Below are 24942 nucleotides of genomic sequence, written 5' to 3' on the forward strand. Positions count from 1 at the left end.
CAACATGGAAATAATGTGAGCGAATAACACACCCTTTAGACATTGTGTGAAGGGAGGTCTGGGTGCAGAGAATGGAAGTGATTGAAATGCCAAACTGGCCTGGCACAGAGTTGGAATATTAGATGATCATTGTCTTACTAGGCTTTTATCCACTGATATTCTATTACCTCGGCAATTCCAGGATACAAGGATTAAAGTACTGTTATATGTCTATAAATCTGCTTCGAAGAGGTCAGAAGTATGTTCAGGGTTTTTGTTCCAAACCATAGGAGGACCAATTAAGCATCTGTGTGTCATGAGTGCGAGAGGTTTCTGCTGTCTTGGGATGCTACCTAGGAGGTGACTATTGACTTTCACTCTAAGCAGTCGTATTGTAGCTCGTTCTGTTTTATTCCATTCAACAATTCAGCATAACTGATAGTGCACGGTGTTGTTTTAGGCAGGGAGGCCAGAATATCTTTCTTTTACACTATAAAATGTGCATTCGTTCTGTGCTATCTTCTGCTAATACCACTCCTTTTCCATCTTCTTACCCTGGAGACTGTCTTATGCTTCCAAAATTACTTGCCTAAAAGAGTATGTGTTTTTCTATAGTAGACACATTGTGTTTTCTCCCAAAGAACCAGGCTTAAAAACAAAATATACACAATTAAAATAACATAAGAGGGAAGTTTAGCATGTTTCTCTTGAGTCAGTTCCTTCAGTTTGTTAATTACCAATACGGGCAAGGTGCTGGGGGTGGATGAGGAGACAAGCAGGGGATGAAGGTGACAATGATCCCTTCATTGGATCAAATAGGATCACACTCCTATTTCAGCTCCTAATGTCTTTCTCTTTCCTTTGGCCTAATGCTTTGAGACTAAGTTTTGTAAATTTTAAGTGATATTTTGAAATAGGTATCCAATGAAAAGCCTATGTTCAAAGAAAGCCATAGGAGAGTTTTTAGTCTTCGTTACAACTGAAAACAAAAAGTAAAGTTGCTTGGCATCATAAGAGCTGAAGATTATAAGAACTTACTTGTGTCTGGCATTCTGCTGAGCACTTTATTATCCATTACCCCATTTAATATTCTCCATAATTCTACTGATCTCAATTTTACAGATGGAGAATTGGAGAAGTGAGAGATTAGAAACTTATTCAAGGTGATGTGTTAGAATAGGAGTTCATTTCAATGCTAGAATCAGCTATCTGAACCATCATTCTATATGACTTCTCCTACTGCCAAACAGTTTGTGGTCAAAGGACTTTGTCCAGAATTATACTGGTGATAGCACATGAAGTGTTGTTTTAATCTTTACTTTGAACTTGATTTCCCTCCCCACAAAATGCACTTGAAAAATGGGGAATTTCCCATCAAATGGTAGCATGGGGACAAGGCAGTGATAAATCCAAAAAGTAAGAAAGGATTACTTTGTCCATTTCTGTAATTGTTAGCTCAGAGGATAAATACATATGGGAGGCAGGAGTTGACCATTACAGCTGTATTGGACAATTCAAATGACATTGGTCAAAGGAGGAGAAGGAATTGGATTAATGATGACCACTGCTTACTTTCTTACTGGGAATGTGATATTGCTTTAAGGCTCTCAGGGGCACATATTAAGGGTCTTCTAACACCAGATCAGACCTCTGTCCTGAAGTCCAGAATTGCGTATCTAATTGCCTGTTTGCCTTCTCCACTTAGGTGTCTAATAACTTAACATGTCTCTGACTAGAGCCCTCATCTACCACCCTAAACCAGCTGTCCTGACAACGTTCCCTCTCTCTGTTGGTGGCAACTCCATCTATCCATTTGCTCAGGCTAAACAACTTACAGTCATCCTTGACTGCTTCCTTGGTCTCGCACTACACATCCAGCCTATTGGGACAGCTTTTTGGTTCAACTTCCAAAATGTGACCAGAATATGGTCATGTCACCATATCTCCTGCTATGCTCTGGCCCAAATCACCACCATCTCTCTCTCAACTGCTCTCCTCACTCTTCTGCCTTTGCTCTACTGTGGTCTAGTCAAATATGGCGACAAAAGCGCTATCACTACAACTAAGTCAGATCAGGTCTCTCATGTGCTCAGAACTCACCGATGACTTCCCATTTCCCACAGAGAAAAACCTAAGGCCTTGCAATGACCCATGAGGCCGTGTGTGGTCCTGTAACAGCCTCATCTAACAGAGGAATGGGGAATAATAAGGATCTGATTCTCCCGATGTCAATTTTATACAAGTGCTTCTAATATTATAAATGTTATCTGAGACTATCACCACAGGTGAAGATATTTTTCTAGAGGAAGGCTAACAGGTTTAATAAGATTCATCAGCACATGTAAGTTTCAAAGGCAACCCCTGGGAATTCTTATTCTGTAGAACAGCACATAGAAAGCAGTATGATTGGAGGGGGGTGCTGGTCCTTTTAAAAATTTCATAGTCACATGGAAAGGAGAAGACGTCTTCAGAAGAAGAGTAAAAGCTGTTATTTTGGACATTTGGAAAGTGCAGTTAAAAAAATGAAGCTGACAAATTTGCTATCATTAAAGAGCCAGGAGATAGATAGATGAAATCATACATTATACATTATATACTATATATTATGCATTGTATATTATTATTTTTACTGACATTTGGTGATATGACACCCTCTGGATAACTGAACATTAGTGTGAAGGAAACTGAGAAATGAATTCACTTTCATTCTCCTCACTGATGTGCAAAATCCATGGGGAAAAAATATCGTCAGTGATCATACACAATTTTCAAAAGAAAGTCCTGGAAAAAAAACCCAGAATTTGGTACGAGTTGTTAATGGGGGATAGGATGGGAGAGAGAGGTTAAGCAAAAAAACCAATCCAAACCAACCAACCAAACAAAAAACCCCACATAATAATCATCAAGTATTTAAAATAGTCCTATCTCATTTAATCCTTGCAAAAACTGTATGAGGATGGTGGGATCACCCCCATTTCATAGATGAGGAAACCAAGACTCAGAAAAGCTAAGTAACTCAACTTCCCAAATGACAGGTTGAGAATAAAGCCAGACCCTGTTTGTCTCAGAAGCCATGTGCTTAGGCCACGCTGCCCCTTCTGTGATGGGAGGGTCCCCCATGTACTTCTCACCAGCACTCAGCTATGAGTCGTGCACCCCCACCCCCCTCCCCACAAAGACATCCTGGAGCAGCCCTGCACCATTCCTGTCTAACAAGGTGACTTCACCACATTAAACTGGCATTCATTTGGATGACTTCCACAGACTGTCAAGGTACTACTGAAGTTGCATTTATGCAAGTGACTTTTTTTCACTTGGAGGAAGCCTTGACCCCAAATGTCAGAATGGTACCCTGGGAAAATGTACTCTGCTTGACGCCTTTCAGATGAGGATTAGCAGAGGTCCTGCCCCTCCCAGTCATCAGTGATCTCCTGGCACTTCTTATAGAAGTGGAGGTGTCAACTCCAGCCAGTTCTGTTCATTCCATATTCCATATCCATGAAAATTATCTTCTTTCTTATTCCGGTCTTCCCCAGGCTTTAAGGTAAGTATTTTTCACCCCTTGGCCTAACAGGCACTGGGGTGATTTTGAGATACAAAGAGCCTAGTGCCTTTCACACTGGAGAAAGTCCCTTGGTGACTTTCTTCAAGGTGGATGAAGTGATTGCAATGTCATTTGTAAAATATCCTGGGATTTCCTGGGAAGAAGCTGAAAATTTTGTATCAAGTATTCTTGTCATTCATATTTTATATATATTATTTCTTCTACTACATGTTTTATACTTTTGCCGCCTAACTATTAAACTAATTCTTTCTATATAAGGAACAGGCATAAATTTAGGACAAACATACTGCCACCAGCCCCCCCCCAAAAAAAAAGGTACCTAAAATGATCTGGCAATCTTCATTTTCAGAATATGGTTATCATTTACTAGCATTTAAAGGCTGGTACTAAATCGCAGGAGAGTTGATTCTGTTTTTCAAAACTCTTTATATTCTAGATCTTATCCAAGTGCTGAGGGGTTTGGTTTAATGTCAAAATGTATTTTGAGTGGGAGCCAGGAAGTCTGCGTGAAGTGATAAGTTAGATGAGGGTCTGTGGGCTGTCTAGGTAGAAAGAAGGAAGGAACAGAGGAAGGGATATGATTCGTGGGTGTGATCAAGATGATAGCAGTATCTAACATTTGTCTTGGGTTTTCCAGTTTCAGAGAACTCTCAAATACATTGTTTCATTTCCTACATTCAGGCACACCTTCCTGAATTAATTCAGCACGCACCTACTATCTTGTACTATCACCTACCTTGTGCTAGCCTCTGCTGGGGATACGGACATGAGGAAGAAATTTGAGTTGCTGTCTTAAGGAACATAAAGTCCAAGGGAAGGAGATAAGCATTTAAACTCATAATGACAATTAAAAGTGTTGAAAGCTTTTTTTTTGGTACAACTAAATATGAAGTGTTATGAAAGGACAGTAAAAGGAGACATTCATTTGAGTGGAGTTTATTGAAAAGAAGACTGTTCAGAGAAAGTTGGGGGGGGCGTTCAGGTGTTGAGGGATGGATGATAAAGAACATCTGTTGAGAGGGAAAAAAAAAAGAAGAAAGAATCTTGTTACTGAAGACAATGCTATGATTTTCAGAGCTAAAGTGCATGAGGGTAGAAGCAAACATCCATCTATGCGACCACCTATAAGAAATTATTGATCATCAACTTATAGTATGAGATATTCACTGGATAAACAAAGACGAATAACACAGTGTCCCATCCTTTAAGAGGTTCAGGTTCTATTAGAAAAAAAGAGACAAATAATTGTTTTTACAGACCTACCAAGGATAATAATAAAATTACTGCTAGGAACTGCACTAGCTCAGAGAAAGGGATAACAGATCCTGTTTGGCTCCTTCAGGAAAAGCTTTGTAAAAAGAAAACCTCTCGTGGGCTGCAGATTGAGAAGCATGTAAGAACAATGAGCACAGGGCACTGAGCATCACAGCCCGTGTGGCATTAACCCGAATGGGGCGCGTGTGCTAGAGATCGTGGGAGACGAGATGGAGGGATGGGTGTAGACCAGATGATCAGGACGTCTGGATTTTGTGCCGAAGCTGAAGGGGTCCTTTAAGAGCTACAATTCGGGGTTGAGGAATGTAATCCAATTTGCACTTGGAAAGATCAAGATGGTGTCCCCATGGGCAAAGCTAAGGGAGCAATTCTTGTTTGGAGACTATTAACAGTGGTTCAGATGGCAGATGAGGGCCTGACTTAACAACAGAGGACTGGCTAGGAGGCATCATATTTGGAGATCTTCGTGAGGTAGACAGGTTTCATCATGTGAGAGTGCAGGGAAGGGAGGAATTTAACATCTGGGTGAATAATGCCGTCCTTGAGAAGAATAGGGCAAACAGCAGGAAGAGTAAGTGATGAGTCACCATTTCCATAGTGACAGCGACAGAGAAGGAGAATCAAGGGCCTGTCCTGGGCAGTTGATTAGATGCTGGTGTCATTGAATGATACCAAGAGCATGAGACGAGTCTGTTCTGAAACTCACAGTCCATTGGTAAAATAGTTATGCCACATAGTATCATTATCGCATAGATGAAGAAACGAAAGCTTGGATCTCTGAAGTGATGGAAACCCCAGATATTCCTACTCCTAGTGCCCTTTCCATTACACGGACTGTGATCAGGCTGTAATCCATCTGCCATTATAATCTGTGAATTCCTGGGCCTAGAGACTTTGCACCATGATTTAGCAGCGCTAATGTGAGATCAGACTAGCTCAGGGCCTGATGCAGAGAGAAGCACAGGACTTATTCATTGCTAAAACTTAATGAACTTGACCGAGAGATTTTTTTAGAGTTGGCATACAAATACAATAAGAAATGGATCTGTAAACAACTGATTTATTAAATACAGTGTTGAATTTCAAAGACTGATTCTTTTAAAAATTATTTATCACCAAGTAATTCCCAAGAAAAACTGCCTCTCTCCCTAGTGAATTCTTCAGTTTAAAACCAATGGATATTTGTACAGATAATGTTATGTAAGATTCTTTATTATTTTATGGGAGTTTTTCAACAACTGCTTAAGAGAATTTTTAAACTCACCTAGAACTAACTATCCATGTAATAACCTTTGAATGTTTAAATGTTTATCATGGAGAGCGCCTGGGTGGCTCAGCGGGTTAAGCCTCTGCCTTTAGCTCAAGTCATGATCCCAGGGTCCTGGAATTGAGTCTTGCATCAGGCTCTCTGCTCTGCAGGGAGCCTGCTTCCTCTCCCCCTCTGCCTACCTCTTTGCCTACTTGCAACCTCTCTCTCTCTGTCAAATAAATAAATAAATAAATATTTTAAAAATGTTTATCATGGAATATTTCAAAGAAATTAATATGAAAATTAATAAATTCAATATTAACATAATTCTAAAACACTATTCTTGTATATTCCAATAGCAGTTGCATCTTATAAATCTGAAAAATTCTTAACTGACAAATTTCAATTAATTTATTTTTAATGCCAAAATAGAAACTAAATAGAAAGAGGCAAGTTTTGTTTTTTTTTTTTAATTTTAATTCCAGTGTGGTTAACATACAGTGTTATATTAGTTTCAGATGTACAACGTAGTGGTTCAACAGTTCCGTAGATTACTCAGTGCTCACAAGATAAGTATGTCCTTAATCCTGTTAACCTATTTCGCTCATCCCCCCATAGACCTCCCCCACTGACCATCTGTTCATTCTCTAGTTAAGAGTCTCCTTTTTTGGTTTCTTTTTTTTTCCCCCAGTTTGTTTTGTTTCTTAAGTACCACATATGAGTGAAGTCATATGGTATGTGTCTTTCTCTGACTGGCTTTATTCTCAACCTGTCATTTGCGAAGTTGAGTTACTTAGCTTTTCTGAGTCTTGGTTTCCTCATCATTTATTCCACTTGGCATTGTGCTCTCTAAATCCACGCATGTTGTTGCAGATGGCAAGATTTTGTGGGGTCTTTTTTTTATGTCTGAATAATATTCCATTGTATAGGTAGCACTTCTTCTTTATCCATTTATCTATTGATGGACACCTGGGCGCCTTCTATAGTTTGGCTATTGTAAATAATGCTGCAATGAACATAGAGATGCATATATCCCTTTGAATTAGTATTTTTGTATTCTTTGGGTAAATACCCAGTAGTGTGATTCCTGGAGTGCACAGTAGTTCTATTTTTAACTTTTTGAGGAAACTCCATAGTCTTCCACAGTGACTGCACCAATGTGCATTCCCACCAAGAGTGCACAAGAGTTTTTTTTTTTTCCTCCACATCCTCACCAACACTTGTTGTTTCTTGACTTTTGGGATTTTAGCTATTCTGACAGGTGTGAAGTGATACCTCATTGTGGTTTTGATTTGCATTTCCCTGATGGTTGAGTGATGTTGAACATCTTCTCATGCGTCTGTTGGCCACTGGTTGTCTTCTTTGGAGAAAGGTCCATTCATTTCTTGTATTTTTTAATTGGATTGTTGTGTGTATGTTTGTGTGTGTGTGTGTTTAAGTTGTGTAAGTTCTTCTTATATTTTGGATACTAAAACTTTATCAGATACCTCATTTACAAATATATTTTCCTATTCAGTAGGTTGTCTTTTAGTTTTGCTGGCTGTTTCCTTTGCTGTGAAGAAGCTTTTATTTTGGTGTAGTCCCAGTGTTTTATTTTTGCCTTTATTTCCCTTGTCTCAGGAGACATATCTAGAAAGATGTTGCTATGACCAATGTCAGAGAAATCACTGCTTGTGCTCTTTTCTAGGATTTTTATAGTTTCAGGTCTCACATTTAGGTCCTTGACCCATTTTGATTTTATTTTTATGTATGGTGTAAGAAGGTGGCCCAGTTTCATTCTTTTACACGTAGCTGTCCAGTTTTCCTGATATCATTTGTTAGAGAGACTGTTTTTTTCCCCCATTACACATTCTTTTATCCTTTATCAAAGATGAATTAACCAGATGATTGTGGATTTATTTCTGGGCTTTCTATTCTGTTCTACTGATCTATGTGTCTGTTTTTGTGCAGGTACCATACTGTTTTGATTACTACAGCTTAGTAATATAACATGAAATCTGGAATCCTGACACCTCTGGTTTTGTTCTTCTTTTTCGAGATTGCTTTGTCTATTTAGGATTCGGGGGGTTCCATACAAATTTTAGAATTGCTTATTCTGGTTCTGTGAAAAAAGCTGTTGGTATTATGATAGCGATTGCATTAAATTTGTAGATTGCTTTGGGTAATATGAACATTTTAACAATATTCGCTCTTCCAATCCATGATCATGGAATATCTTTCCATTTGTGTCATCTTCATTTTCTTTCATCAGTGTTTTATAGTTTTCAGAGTACAGGTCTTTCACTTCTTTGGCTAAGTTTATTCCTAGGTATTTTTATTGTTTTTGGTGCACTTATAAATGGATTATTTTCTTAATATCTCTTTCTGCTGCTTCATTATTAGTGTATAGAAATGCTACGGATTTCTGTATATTATTTTTGTATCCTGCAACCTTATTGAATTCACTTATCAGCTCTAATAGTTCTTTGGTGAAGTCTTCAGTGTTTTCCAGATATAGTATCATGTCATTTTCAAAGAGTGATGGTTTTACTTCTTCATTACCAATTTGGATTCCTTTTAATTTTTTTTGTTGTCTGTTCTAATGCTATATTAAATAAAAGTGGTGAGAGTAGACATCCTCGCCTTATTCCTGACTTTAAGGAAAAATAATTCCGTTTTTCCCCAGTGAGTATGATGCTAGCTGTGGGGTTTTCATACATGGCCTTTATTTTGTTGCGGTATGTTCTCTCTAACCCTGTTTTGTTGAGGGTTTTTATCATGAATGGATGTTAAATGCTTTTCCTGCATCTATTGAACTGATCATATAGTTTTTGTCCTTTTTCTTATTGATGTGATACATCAAATTAATTGATTTGGGAATACTGAACCACCTTTGCATCCCAGGAATAAATTCCATGTGATTGTGGTGAATGATTTTTTTAATGTATTGTTGGATTCAGTTTCCTACTACATTTGCTGAGGTTTTTTGCATTTATGTTCATGAGAGATATTATCCTGTGGTTCTCCTTTTTTTGTGGTATCTTTATCTCATTTATGGGTAATGCTGGTCTCATAGAATGAATTTGGAAGTTTTCCTTCCTCTTCTATTTTTTGGGGGGAACAGTTTGAGAAAAACTGAGGTTTTTTTTTTTACTTGTGGTTACACTTAGGTTTGTATATAACATCTTCTGCATATAGTAGTCTATATTAAGTTGATGGTTGCTTAAGTTTGAACCCTTTTTTTTGCTCCTCTCCCTCCTCCCCACATTTTGGTTATATGGTGTCATATTTTACATACTTTTATTTTGTGAATCCCTTGACTGATTATTACAGATATATTTACTTTTACTGCTTTTATGTTCCCTACTTTTCTTACTCTTATTTATAGTCTTTCTTTTCCACTCGAAAAGTCCTTTATGTTTCTTATAAGGCTGGTTTAGTGGTCATGAACTCCTTACCTTTTGCTTGTCTGAGAAACTCTTTATTTCTCCTTCTATTCTGAATGATAGACTTGCTGGATAGAATATTCTTGGCTGCAGACTTTTTCCTGTCAGCACTTTGAATAGATCATGCCACTCCTTTCTGGCTTACAAAGTTTCTGTTGAAAAGTCTACTCATAGCCTTATGGGGTTTCCCTTATATATATAACTGTCTTCCTTTGCTGCTTTTTATAAAAAAAATTTTTATTTATTTCAGGGAGGGAGGAGGAGCAGAGGAAGAGGGAGAGAGAGAATCTCAAGCAGACTCCTCCCCACTGAGCACAGAGCCTGACATGGGACTCCATCCCAGGACCCTGAGATCAAGACCAGAGCTGAAATCAAGAGTTGGAACCTCAACTGACAGCCATTCAGGTGGCCCCTTTTGCTGCTTTTAAGATTTTTTTTAAAAATCAGTACTTTTTACTATTTTTACTGGGTGTCTTGGCATGGACCTCTGAGCAGATCCACTGAAGCCTAGGTGAGTGGGGCTTGGTGTAGACAATTCAGTTAGTAGATAGATGGTGGTGCCCTCTGGTTCCCATAGGTGGCTGTGTGTTTATGCCGAGGGACAAGGGAGGGAGAGGACATCTGACAGCTCTTTTATTCCTGAAGGGGTCTTCCAATGATCCCTGCTCCTCCACACATGCTCTGAGGTGAGTAAATAGCTTTCCTTCCCATATACTCCAGGCATTTTTCAAACTGCTGCTTCTAGGCTGTATCGGCATGGACTCTTTGTTGTGTGTCTCTTTAAAGGCAGGCATTTTGCTTCCTATCCCCCTCTTAGCTTTCCCAGAACTGAGGCTGTCATCTTCCCAGCCTCCCCCTGAAGAAGGTAAGTTCTTAATGTGCAGTCTAAACACTGCGATGGATAGAAAGTATAACCTGTTATTTCAATTAAATATTGCCCAGAAACTTTGGTTTCACACAAAGTCAGACCTGCAGTTAGAACTGGTGCAGTCACGTGAACATGCTCATTAATTCCATATATGTAAGCATTTTTAAAATTTAAAAAATAATTTTTATAAACATATAATGTATTTTTAGCCCCAGGGGTACAGATCTGTGAATCGCCAGGTTTACACACTTCACAGCACTCACCACATCACACCCCCCCCACACAAAGTCCATAACCCTACCACCCTCTCCTGACCCCCCTACCCCCAGCAACCCTCAGTTTGTTCTGCGAGATTAAGGGTCTCTCTTATGGTTTGTCTCCCTCGCGATCCCATCTTATTTCATTTATTCTTTTCCTGCCCCCTAAACCCCCCACATTGCCTCTTCACTTGCTCATATCAGGGAGATCATATGATAGTTGTCTTTCTCTGACTGACTTATGTATATGTAAGCATTTTAAAGCTTCATTTGTCTTTTGGTATTAAGACATTGCTTTTATGGGACAGTCTTTCCAACATAAGAAAACCATTGGGAATGAAAAGCAATAGAAATATAATTCAGGTTGCTCTGTATTAATTTTATTCCCCATTATCTACAGTTGAACAAGGATCTTCCTCCTACTTTATTCACTTCCCTGACTGCATGAGTCCCCACCTTACAGAGATTATTTAATGACATCATAGAAGGAATGATGTCACACTTTCAATATTATGACTTAAGTGTCGGCTTACGCAAAAGGAACAGATGGCTGCAAGAGAGAAAAACCCTTGTTTAAATTAGACTAAAACCAGAAGTTGGCTCTGAATTGTGAAGCGTAATTAAAACTTTATTTTAAAATACATTTCACAGTTTATATACCCTAGGAAGAGCTTTTTACCATATGAACTTTCCAGCTGCCACATAGCACAAAAGAGCTTGCGTTTTTTCATGTAAGGCGGTACACAGTTCAGGGAATGATGGTATTGAGAAGAGTGAAGATAAATCTCATAGACATAAAAATCCTATTTTTTAAAATGTCACATTCCATGGGAATGGTGTCAGACTCATGAAAAATTTCTTTAGAAAAAAAAATTACTGGTAGAAGGTTTGGGTGGGTATAATGCACTGGAGAGAATACCTGACCAGTGCCTTCTTTGGCTCCCCGTATGGGCTGGTCTGCCCATATGTCTGCTAAAGCATAGCATACAATCTGGGACACTCCACAAATATCAATTACCAGCATAACTTAATTATATTTTATTTGGGATTATTTCTGTATTTTAAGATGTTCTGCTGCCTTTCAGTCTGTCACACATTTGTTGGAACTTTTTAAAAAAAAATTATTAATATACAGGTCCTGCAATGAAAGGAAATCCATGATCAACAATAATGGGGGGAATCCATATAACACTTTAGGGATTAGGAGTAATTTTTCTTAACCCCTTTTGGCAGATGAGGACTGGAAAAGCTTAAGTGACTTGTTCAAGATCACACAAAATTGCTGGTGTCATTACCAGAAATTAAGCCCCATGACTCCAGCACCCCATTTCTCCATCATCCCACGTGTGTGTAGAACACACTTAGAAGGAAGGCACATTACACGGATGAAGGAATAGCTGCTGCCAATATCATCACACAATTTTAACCTTAAATGTATTCAGAGTTTGTGTTTCTATGTCAGTGAGAACTCTCCAGAAACCAACGTAGATCTTTATATAAAATTTGGCCACAGTGTGACAAGTTATAGACAAGCGGCCATAATGACATGTTTAAAAGCATCTAGGCTCTTTTTTTCCCCCCTAGTTTTTCTTTCCTATCATCTGCCATAGCGAGAGCAGAAGAAATGTCAGTGGACATTAGTAAATTTTGAACAGGGGAGTGTTCTTAATACTTATTTTCTTTTAAAGACTCTCACTTGCTTACCAGACCTCTCTCTACTTTGTTGCCTGAACTGATTTCTTTAGTTTTTCACTCCATGGTAGGATCTGAGCCAATATGACTAAATAAGTTGTCTTTACTATAAATAATGTGCACAATGTATATACTCTACAATGTGTACTCATTCCTCTCAGACATACTCTCCTTATGCACATAATGCATGCATATGCATAATGCTAATAATAAAACTGTCAAGAACTACGGCACTGTACATACAGGATTCTAGATGTTCTAAACCATTTCACGTGCATGACATACCAATTGTTCGTTCTTTAAAATCCTACCATCCTACTACTTAAGGATATAAAGATGTTCGGAACCATTTACCTTTGGCCAGATATTTGCCTGGAATTGATTTTGAGTGATCCCATGTTAATTCACTAGTATTCAAAGGAATTAAAAAACATGCAGTTCCGAGGATACCAGATAATAATTTTTTGGTGACTTTTCAAAGACAACTGTAAAGTTAAAAGTCACCACAATTATAATCCAATTATCAGTTTGAAGGCAGAAAATGTGTCGTGTTCCCTGCTCTATCCCAGTGTCTGGTACATGAGGCACTTGATAAATGTTTGTTGAATGAATAAATGAATGAATGAAGTAATATTCTACCCTCTTCCTTCATCTAATTGAAAGCATGAAAAAAATGTATCAAGATTGTATCCTTTAAAGAGTTAGGTGAATTTTGGGACGCCTCAGTTGGTTAAGCAGCTGCCTTCGGCTCGGATCATGATCCCAGTGTCCTGGGATGGAGTCCCACATCGGGCTCCTTGCTCAGCAGGGAGCCTGCTTCTCCCTCAGCCTCTGCCTGCTATTCTGTCTGCCTGTGGTCGCTCCCTCTCCCTCTCTCTCTGAAGAATAAATGAAATCTTAAAAAAAAAAAAAAAGAGTTAGGTGAATTTGGAATGAATAATCAGCGGTACAGACAATAAAATGGCTTATTAGCCCATTCCTTATGCTCTCACTACTCTTTCAAAACGCTTGGGTCAAATACTTCTACCCTCCACAGGGAGCAATTTTCCGAGAGAGAGGTGGGCTATATTCCTGTGCCTAACTATTAATGTGCCTCTCATCAAACTCTAGGCCCTAGATTTCCATCAAAGCCCTGTGTTTTGTTAGATAAATAACCAAATAGAAAAAAGGTGGAGACATAGCACCTGTCTTTTGCCCTCCCAGAGACTCAAAACTTAATCAGGAAATAGTACCCCCAATGCTTTCCAGCCCTGTCCTTTTCACCCAGCTTTCACTGGTAATGAAAGAATCTTACTGTCACAAAAATACCTACAGCTACCCTATTGTACACGATGGATAAAATATCCTTGGAGGTGAACTGCGAAAAGACCATGCGTGGGCTATCTTCCTGAATCCCACACACCCTGTGTTAGACCAGGGCAGAGACTGTGCTGGGATTCTATGCTCAGTGGAAAGGTAGGGAGAGTTTTAGCAGGTAGTATAATTATAATAAAAAGGGCATAAAGCCTTTGTAGATTAACAACCCAAACAGGGACACCCAAGGGCTGGTGTTATTTTGCAGTAACTGTTGACTTTGGGTGGCTGTAACTGTGAAGGGCAGCCCCCTGCCCTGTCCCCTAGGGCTAAATTCACAGCCGTCCACAGGCACGTCCACAGGCCCATATTTCTTGAAGAGAACAGATGGTGAGGGGAGGGCCTAGACACAGAAGCAGATTTATCTTGTCAAGGTTGCTATCTCTAGGTAAACGACCTTAAGCAGGTCGCACATGGTCACATGACAACAGTGTGGTTCAGAGGTGTCCTGAGGTGTCCGCCATTCATTAACTCTTCCTTCTCAGCCTTCTAACTGCTCCTTTTGGATCAGTAGTGGCAATTTTACTGTTGCTGCTGTTGGGGGTGTGTATGTGTATGTGCGTGCATGTGTCTACATGTATTTAAAGAGAGAATGCCTTATGCATGAATGCTAGTGAAGATTTATCTACCTTCAAAATATTTCACTGCTTTAACGTGACTGTGGACATCCTGGAGCATTTTATTTTGTGTTCTCAAATGATAGAAGTCCTACCTTGAAGGGGATAAAAGCACCCTTCTGATAGGTAGTCAAATCTGAGCATCGGTCCTGGTGAGAGCCCAGTGTTCTAAAAGCAGTTGTGGGGCAAAGCCAGTGTCTGGACCCGTCATCTCACAACCACAACAGCCCGGGGTTCAGAGCCTTCTCCTGGATGCCTGAAAAGGCATGGCGGGATGACTCTGTGTTTTGTTGGGTTTGCTTTTCCTGAAGGTCTTGTTTTCCGAATGGTCTACTTTTGATGTGCTGTCTGTGTATTTCCTTGCAGGAAATACATGCCCTTTTATGATTTGTCCCCATTATAAAAGCTGAAATCCTTGCCCTTTCAATACAGATCAGATTGTGTGTGCAGCCTGACAGACCTCAGGAGTCTGTGAAAGGCTGACCTAGTCACACTTCAGCCTGGTGACTGTCTTGCTGTGAACACCCACGTCAAAAAGGCAAAGTTGCCAGCATCTGCCTTCCTGAGTATTATTATTATTATTATTTTACTTTATTCCATTTGTTTTTCCAAATGCACTACCTTTTTTTATTTTCCTGAAGCCATTTTTGCCCAGTCGCCTCTTCCCTGAAATGTTCCTACTTCTACATATTTATTTCTTCAGGCACTGGAACCCCGCATTGTCCTTAATATAGGTATAGAATGGGTGGGCTGCTCTCAGAATGGTCTCGGGATTTCCCAGCATGCTCTGAATTTGTCTGATGTCGGGCCAACCTCTTAGTTCCATCCTGAGCCATTCTAGAGGGAGGCACTGGAAAGGCAGCCACTGAAAATCAGATAATGTAGCTTTGTTATTCAAAAGAAAATACACATATGTATACAGTATATTGGTTTTATGAGCCAGGATGTCCTGCTGTACTTAGAGTGAAGAGTTATTTCACCGTTTCCAACAAAAGCTTCCTTTCTATTAACAAGTGTAATTTTCTAACTTCCCTACATGTCTACCTCTAAAAAGAATCAGAAAGATTCTTCTTTAAGGATCATCATGAGCCAGTTCAAGCAGTATGGTGGATGAAATATTCACAAAAAGCCTTTCCTACATAGCGCATGTAAAATACTGAATAAAATGAAAGGGGGAAAAAAATCACATTTTTAAATGCTTGGTTAGGCTGGTGGGGAAGTAAAGGACTTGCTCATGGTGCAGAAACAAGAGAACAGAGAAAGTGAGAGCTAAGGGGAGACCTAGAGCACCCATCTGCCTGGTGTGGGGTCAGTTAACGGGCCAAGGCGAGACAGAGCCCAGCCTGGATAATTAGGAGGTAAACTGTAGACACAGTCCCCTCAGGACATAAAGGGAGTGTGACCTCACCCCACATAACACCCATGGGGGCAGAGGAAGAGGTAAAAATCTGGTCCACAGCGGGAGTCTTTGGAGATTATATGCCTTTCTCAGTCTTGTTTTCTGGTGAAAGGGAAGCAGACTGGGAAAAACCATCTCCAGTAAGAATCCACAGCTGCAAGCCTGCATTCACTGGGTTTAGGAGCCAAAATTCATAGACCTTGTGTGATTCTAAACCCCTCAAGTGAAAAGTTTAAAGAGCTACAAAAAGGGGTTCCTGGGTGGCTCAGTTAGTTGAGCGTCCAACTCTGGTTTTGACTCAGGTCATTATCTCAGGGTCGTGAGATCAAGCCCCACGTCGGGTTCTATAGTCAGCATGGAGTTGGCTTCAGATTCTCTCTCCCTCTCCCCCCCCACTCTAATAAATAAATAAAAATCTTAAAAAGAATAAAGAGTCACACAAAAACCCAAATACTGTATGATTCTACTTGTATGAAGTAGTTAGAATCATCAGATTCATAGAGGTGAACCGTAGAATGGTGGTTGTCTTGGCCAGTGTGGAGGAGGAGTAGGGAGTTGTTTAGTGAGTAGAGTTTCAGTTTGGCAAGATGAAGATTTCTGGAGTTTGGTTGCACAACAACATGGATGTATTTAACACTACTGAATTTTATACTTCAAAATGGATGTAAGATGGTAAATTTTATATTATGACTATTTTACCACAACAAATAATTTTTTTTTTAATTTTTAGAAATTGAGTTTAAAGTAGTCCCAGATTGGTAGTGCCCTCTAACTGCCTACAAGAAATAAATAAAACAAGCCAATAAATGAACAGGGGGAAAAATCCTTCTGCCTAGGACTCATAATCATTTCCAGATCACAATAACATTTTTTTTTAGTATGAGAAAATAACTTCACATGAATGAGAGCCCAAAGAACCAACAAACTATAAAATCAGGGGGAGAAAAACATTATAAATTAGGGGCACTTGGGTGCCTCAGTGGGTTAAGCCTCTGCCTTCGGCTCAGGTCATGGTCTCAGGGTCTTGGGATTGAGCCCCACATCGGGCTCTCTGCTCAGCAGTGAGCCTGCTTCCCCCTCTCTCTCTGCCTCCTGCTCTGCCTACTTGTGATCTCTGTCTGTCAAATAAATAAATAAATAAATATTTTTTTAAAAATTACATAGTCAATGTAAAAAAACACCTGAAGTGTTCGTATAGGAGAAGAGACTGGATAAAACCCAAAACCCAGCCAGGTGTGTGTAGAATGTATCTAATTTATAAAACTAACAAAGAAAGATCAGGATAGTCACATTAATATCAGATAAAGAAGCCTTAAAAACGAAAAGCATTTCTCAAATTACTAGAGATAAAGCAGTTCAATATATGTTGAAATAAGTTTCAATTTGCCAGGAAAGTGAAACAACTTCATATGCACATGAAGGTATAGCTTCAAATTATATATATATTAAAAAAACCTGAAATATGTACAATGAGAAATTTAAAAATCCACCATAATAGATTTTAACATACTTCTTTTTTTTTGTAACCAGTAGATTGAGCAGTCACAAAGTCAATAGGAAGACAGAATATTTGAACATGTTTACTAACTGTAGTCTAATGGACCTCTGGAGAACCTAATAACAACAGAATACAATGTTTTCAAAAACCCGAGAAATATTTATAAAATTTAAAAATGTATACTATCTTACTCATTTTCATGCCATACTTCACACTGTTTAAAAGGTATTAAAAAAATCATCCTTCTGGATTAAAGATGCTACATATGTTCAAAACCATACAAGGTAACATTATCAAATACATTATTTTAAATTCATATGAACTTACCCTAAATCTTACAGCAAATGGTAGAGTCAAGATGTAAAAGCAGGAGTCTCTGGGTCCAAAGATTCTATTCTTCATATTAGGATACACTACCTCTAAGATGGGGATCTAGAAGCATCAGCACAACCGGAAGATATTCAAAACAGCCATGTATTGATCTTGATACCAACCCAGTTGCCAGAAAATTGCCTTTACCTTGATGTTCTGTCAGTCCATTAATACAACCCCCTCCATTCTGCCACAATTGTAACTTTTAATTTCTTTTCAGCACAGGATTTTATAACATTTATATTAAGTAGAAGCATATTATCAGTGCATCCTGTAGAACTATTAGTTTATCAAAGAGCAGAATGCCAGGTGTGGCGATGAGGGACTACCAGTCTGTTAATATGGCTTTACTCCAATAGGCAAGATAGAAGTAATTGTAATGTGTTATTAGTCTCATTTTCCTATGTTAATTTCTTTTTTAAAAAATTTTATTTATTTGACAGAGATCACAAGTAGGCAGAGAGGCAGGCAGAGAGAGAGGGAGAGGCAGGCTCCCTGCTGAGCAGAGAGACCGATGCGGGGCTCGATCGCAGGACACCGAGATCATGACCCGAGCTGAAGGCAGAGGCTTTAACCCACTGAGGCACCCAGGCACCTCTGTCCTGTGTTAATTTCTTAACCAATTTCATCTAAAGGCTAATGTCTGGACTTTGTAATACTGTTAGGTTTCTTCAAGAAACAAACTGCAGCCAACATCTGTTCAAACAAGATAGTCACTTATATTGTGGACCCCTACATATCTAATATCATGAGTTGGGGGGGGGGGGGTTGAGTGGTGAGATCCAAAAAGATATGTTCATGTTTTAACGCTCTGAACCTCTGAAAGTGATCCTGTTTGGGGAAAGAGTCTTTGCAGTTGTGATGAAGTTAGGGATCTTAAAGGAGATCGTTTTGGTTTATCTGGGTAGACACGAAATCTAATGATATGTCCTTCTAAGAAACAAAAGAGGAGAAGACACAGACAGACAGGAGGGGGCCATGTAAAGAAAGAGGCAGAAATTAAAGTTATGTAGCCACAAGCCAAGGTATGTTTGGAACAATCAGACAGTGAAAGAAGGGAGGTAGGATTTTACCCTAGAGCCTTTGGAGGAAGTGCAGCTCTGGCCTCCAGAGCTGTGAATAAGAAATCTCTTGTTTTCAGCCACCCAGTTTCTTATAATTTGTTATAGTTGCTATGGGAAACCAAGAATACTACCAAATAATATACCCATTACTATTATGGGTTTTTTTTTTTTTTTTTAAGATTTATTTATTTGAGAGAGAGAGAGGAGGGGAGGGGCAGAGGGAGAGGGAGAGAGAATCTGAAGCAGACTTCGGGCTCACTGTGGAGCCTGGAGTCCCATGCACGGCTCAGTCTCACAACTCTGAGATCATGACCTGAGCCAAAATCTAGAGTAGGATGCTTAACTGACTGAGCCACCCAGGCTTATGCCCCAGTATTGTGTTTTATAATTGCATTTTCCCAAATTCGGATGACTCAAACCACCAGTCACAACAGCACATTTGAATATTTACATTTGTGGTTTTCTTCTCAGGGTGAAACCGTTCACTTTCCATTCCCTTTATATTTGCAGATAAATTTATCACTTTAACTACGGACAAATACTGAGCAAGGAGACTTGGCAGCTACTGTAGTATCAGAACTTGAGGCAAAGAAGTGAAATACACAGGGACAGCTCCTATGAAGGTTATGAAGGATTAAGTAAATGAAAAGAAATGATTTACACAAAATATTAGGACACCAACAGCCCAGAGTCAGGACACAGAACTGGCAGCACTGACTTTTACTAATGTCTACTGTAAGATACTCTCATCCAGGTGGTTAGTGGTTTTCTGTAGGTGATTAGTATTCCACTAATCTGATGATATTATTTATTTGACCATCCATTATCATCTGGTGACTTGGACTCATTTGGAGAGAGTCGGCTTACCTATCCATGTGAGACATAACCGTTTTGGAGATGTCTACACCTGCTTCTTGCAATACTCGGATAATCTGAAATGGTGCACTTGCATTCCTTCCAGGATGAATAATAACAGGACAGCCTAGCTGAGCCTGAGCATGAGCTGTTGCTTGAAGAACCTTCCTTTCGCTCTCAGCCAGAGGCCAGGAGCAGCCAATTTCTCCAATGACGCCACACTTGATACTAGTTCCATCAGCTCCATGGAGAATTTCATTAACGAGGACATCAGTAAGCTAAGGAAGAGCAGGAAAGAAAATATTTTATAGACTACGGAATTGATCAACCCAGAGTCACCACAGTAGGTGAATGGATTTATTCCTTTGGTCATTCATTCTTTTAAAAATGTATCTGCCATCCATTCAATTAATATGGGTCAATGAGAAAGGCCAAATCTCAAATTCAGCAAGTTATTCTAAATCAAAGATTCAATATTATCTTACTGTGATTATTTGATGAGAAATCTGTGGCTTTAGGAAGCTATGGGGGGAAAAGTGACTTCATGAAAGGACATTCAGATGAGAAAAAAAAAATCTATAATTTAACCTGAGAAACATCTACAACATAAAAAGACTGCCCTTGAACTACGTCAACTATATCAACTAATCCTTTAATTCTCCCTAATGTATGCAGTCCTTAATCCCATGCAGCACAAAAGATTCACAGCACACAATACTCCTATGGCATTTTTTGATTCATAGGTATATTACTACTAAGAGTGGTTGGAAGAAGGTGTAATGCTGACTTCAGAGTAATCTTCAAACAATATATGCATATAAAAAGGTAAAGACCTGACTGGAAAATGATACAGATAAAGCTTTGTGATACAAAGATTTTAATGATTAACTGAATCATGGCGAAGACTGGCATTGCAACTGACATTCTTTGCCTAGCAAGCAGGCAAGGGAAGATACATACACATACAGACAATAGGTATAAACATGTATAAACACATCCAGGCATGTTCAGAAAGGGAGCACATATATATGCAAAGGAACTTCGTGGCTGATTCTTTCTGTTTCTCTCTGAAAGCTTTCTTTCCTTCTGCCCATTCTTGCTTAAGATCCTATGATAACAAAACCAGGAATGGATTTTCTGCCACCCTTCCTGTTTTGTAAAAGAAGGAAACATACTCGCCCATGTGCCAAGTCTCTGCCTGCCAGATTTCATCCTACCGTGAATTTTTATTGCTGGTTATGATAAAATCCAGAAAGAAAATCGGGGTTATGTAACTGAAGTTTATAATGGGAAAATGAGGTTTACAAATAGGCTGTGGTACCACTACAGAGTAGGAATACCACATATCCCTGAATGTTAACACTTGGGGGTTTTCAGTGACTAGAGGGTTAAGCTCTCCTCCCTTGATGCTTTTTTCTTTAGGAGATGAAATGTTCCTAATTTGGGTCTCCACTGGCAGATGTCTTTGCTAGCTAGCACATTTCTGTAGCATGCTACCTCTGAGTCAGTGACATTCCTTAGTGGGGATGACAGAGGGAAAATCCAGTGTCTGAGGTTCTGGCCTTTCTGAATTGACACGCAAGTATTGCCCACATCCTCAGGACTTCTCACCTGCTCTACCGACATGGCTCTGGTCTCCGGGGAGTGAGTTGCCTCCACGTAAAACCCAGCTCCAGCTATGATGTGGACGCCTGTCTCTTCTGCAAACCATCTCAGAGCCTTCATGTCTCGGCTAATCCCAACGGTCGTGTTCTCCACCACAGCCCCTCCACCTTTGGCTTTAAAATACAACAGTTCTTCCCTTACGGCTTCCATCTCCTGATTCAGCCGAAGATTCTCTTTATGGGAATAAGGGTTTTTTTGAATCCAGAATAAGTTTTTCATCATAATAGGTTCCCGAGACGTGGCTTCATAACACAGGGCAGGCGGGTAGTAACAGCAGTCAAAGGTCATCGCCAGATGTTCATGAGTCAGGGTACGGCCCAGTTTGCTGGGCTCTATGGGGCCCAACACCGTCTGGACTTTCCCACTTAAGGAAGACATTTCTGGTGATACCAGGAAGAGGCTCTAAAAAGAGTGTTTTCTGGAAAAAAAAAAAAAAAGAAAAGAAAAGAAAACTATAATCAGAAAATGTAACACACACATAAATTTCGTCCACTGGGGAGGGGGGGCTGTGAACGGATACCTGTGTAAGAAAGAGAATCAATGGAACTAGAGATATGATCCCACTTATCATCCTGCCAAAGCCAGAGTCAGTGTCTAGTAAATTGTTGAAGTTCACTGCAGCCTTCAGTGACACGCATGGTGTTAAATGTCCCCGGCCACTTCCACTGGGACGCCTTCACCTGATTTAATCCCCAGCCTCAAATACTGAAAGTATTTCTTGGTATTCAGTTCAGAGTTTCCTTTTGCTTAATTTTATCTCATTAGTCATGGCTGTACTTCCTTGGTTAATTCAACAATAATCTCCATTAAAAAAAAAACTCTTCATAATCAATAACTTAGGTCAAAACCAGCCTTGTATCAGAAATTTTTCATTTGTTGCTTTTCAAATAAATTAAATAGACTGAGGCTATTGATCATTCCATTACTCATTCACTACCCAAGTGAACAAACTTCTGTTGAAAGGTCCATCATGTGTCAGAAATTGTAGATTTAAATACGTAGGACAAAAATCTCTGACCTTGATGATTTAACAGGTTATTCCCCCCAAAGAACAACTGGGAGGGGGCATGCCTAGGTTTACTAATAAAAAACAAGAATAAAGACTTTCCTTGCTGTAGATGTTTTCTTTGGTCTAGCGCACATAGTCAGAAATACTTGGAAAATCATTAAAAGCAAAAATTCCGAGGCTCCTGAGTGGTGCAGTTGGTTAAGCGTCTGACTGTGGGTTTCCGCTCAAGTCCTGGGATTGAGCCCAGTGTCGGAGGTGAAGGGGTCCGTGCTTGGTGGCGTGTCTGCCTGATGATTCTCTCTCTGCCCCTCCCCCGCCTATGTACACACGCTCTTTCTCAAATAAATAAATCTTTAAAAAAGCAAAAATCCTTTGTTATAATGAAAGTGACTCTGATTGAAACTGAAAAGTGCTGCTTCCAAAGAGTAAAAATCCTCTCTATTTATCCTGTTTATTTTCATTTGTAAATCAAACTAAGTAGTCACCAAGTTCCCATCACTGACAAGAATCCCAGTTCCAGCGCTTTCATGCGTCCGTATGTTTCCTAAACGAAGGGATTCTCTTGGAAAGAAGAAGGCACGACTGAAAGGGTGAAGACAAACACCTTCATGGCCAAGAGCGGAACCCCTGCCAGAAACAGTGGTCTACACCGAGTGCTGGCCGCATACATTTGGAGGGCCGGGACAAACTGCCTGGGAACCAGGTAAAGGAAAATGCCTCCGGAGCTCCCAAGCTGTTCCTTAAAAAGACATTCTGAAATCTCTGACCTTCTGAGCATCTCTTTTTCTTCTCTGTAAATTAGAATAACAAAGCACATTTCCTAAGGTCAAAGGAATTCAATGAAATGAGCTACCAAGTATCAAAGCGACCACAGGTCTAGCACACAGCCCGTGGTTAACAAATGACAGCTCTGTTCTGCTAGCAGGAGGAACTACCATGTATTCCCTAGATGATTTTTTTCAGAGGAAGCGTTTGGGTAGAGAGGAGATCATTTCGGGGAGAACAGGCAGAGGACGATGCACAGTGGTACATTCAAGAGACACGGTGAGAAGAGAGCAGAGATGGCAGAAAAAGCGCTCGGAGGCTAAAACAGCTTTTATCTGCAATTATCTGGAACTGAGGGGTGGGATATATATTGGCCTAGAATGTGTAAATAATTGATTCCGACTGTTTGACAGACAACTGTAGGACTTGTGGCTAGCATGGCCATTAGTTTTCGGTTGGTAGTGCTCTTCTTCCATCATTTAAATGATTCACATGTGACAGAAGCTGGTGTCTGTTTAGAGAGTCACTGTGTGCCTGCCAGTCACTGCACGGGGCAATGATTTTCCTTGACGATGTCTAGGACCACACTGTTCGATGCTTTATTCCCTGTTACTGAGAGCAAGGGATATGTCACTAGTTCTTTCTGTTGACAAAAATCACAGTTCCATTCATGATCGATTCAATCTTCCATATGGATTCATTTGTTCTTTCATTTCTTTTGGCCGAGGGGGCCCAGGAACTTGAATAAACTGATAAAACGCTATCACTATCATTGCATGTCAACTAGATTTCAATTTTTTATTTATTTGTATTTTTTTAAAGATTTTACTTACTTATTTGACAGAGATGACAAGTAGGCAGAGAGGCAGGCAGAGAGAGAGAGGGGGAGGAAACAGGCTCCCTGCTGAGCAGAGAGCCCGATGCAGGACTCGATCCAGGACCCTGAGATCATGACCTGAGCCGAAAGCAGCGGCTTAACCCACTGAGCCACCCAGACACCCCATAGGCTTCAATTTTTTAAAAAGGAAAAAAAAAAAAAAAGGAAAAAAGCAACAACACTAGCCGTTTTACTAGAAAAGCACCAAACTGCATAGTTAATTGATACAGATTTGAAAGAGCAATATTAGTAAGTTTCAAACTCACCACCTGTGAATCTGTGAAGAAAAAAAAAAAACAACTTAAGAAATGTCATCTCTCCTGGGAAATTCCTGAGGCAGAAGGAGTTGCTGTTTCCTATGATCACAAACAAGGTAACCCATACTTAAAGGATGAAAGAAGAAACTGTAGCGGACGTTGCTCTAGGATGGAGTGTTTGCTTTGGTCAGACAGAGTCTGTATACAGCGCTCATGGTTTCTGCCTAGTTACGTGCTGTTTCTGTAGGGCTCTTCCACCCACATTCAGCCTGAAAGCTGTTCTCTTTCCAAGGTACAGGCAAGGGGCTACCATTGGCTTCCACCATGGAGTGAAGAGTTCACAGTGTGGGGGAGGGGAATGGACAATGACAGCGGCCAGTGTACAGAAAGGGGCAACCCGCATGGAAAAAAAGCAGGCTTCTGGCATTTTGCAGGCATCCACGGGAGCTTCTGCATTGCACACACCTGCCATGGAAGGTAGTGGGAAAATCGACAGAGGAGCTATAAACGCAGTTGCCAAAAGCTCTGTTGTACTTCAAATGTGAAATCTGATCAGTCAGAGACACGGAGGCTAGTCTGCAATTACGGAGGCTAGTCTGCAATTACCAGTATAAGCTGGTCAAAGGAAACAATGCTTTGAACCCCAATGGATATGGAATCAGAAAAGAACACAAACTTCAAATAAAAAAAAAAGAGAGAAGAAAACCAGTACTATACGGTTGAGCTGGAAACCAGAGACAATACGTAGGATGTGTCATTTTTTAAAATACACGCATCAATTAACTTTTATAAATTTGCCAAACTGTTGGAGATTTGGTGGTGGGTGGGGAGTTTGGAGGGCAATTTTCACTTTGTTTCCCCAAGATTTTGCCACAGTTATTTCACTCAGGCCATTATGCTT

General features: G+C 39.8%; 1 protein-coding gene across 1 annotated transcript in view; it reads right to left on the reverse strand.

Annotated features, from left to right (window-relative positions):
* PTER (phosphotriesterase related) overlaps positions 1-24942 on the reverse strand; it is a 65510-nt gene that overhangs the window by 8351 nt on the left and 32217 nt on the right. Inside the window, exons 2-3 of the mRNA XM_059404247.1 lie at positions 21080-21551; positions 19481-19746 (exon numbers count right to left, since the gene is read on the reverse strand). Of these exons, the coding sequence (XP_059260230.1) occupies positions 19481-19746; positions 21080-21511 (698 nt within the window). The 5' untranslated portion in view covers positions 21512-21551. The remainder of the gene's footprint in view (positions 1-19480; positions 19747-21079; positions 21552-24942) is intronic.

The sequence above is a fragment of the Mustela nigripes genome, chromosome 6 (assembly GCF_022355385.1).
Source record: "Mustela nigripes isolate SB6536 chromosome 6, MUSNIG.SB6536, whole genome shotgun sequence".
NCBI lineage: Eukaryota > Metazoa > Chordata > Mammalia > Carnivora > Mustelidae > Mustela > Mustela nigripes.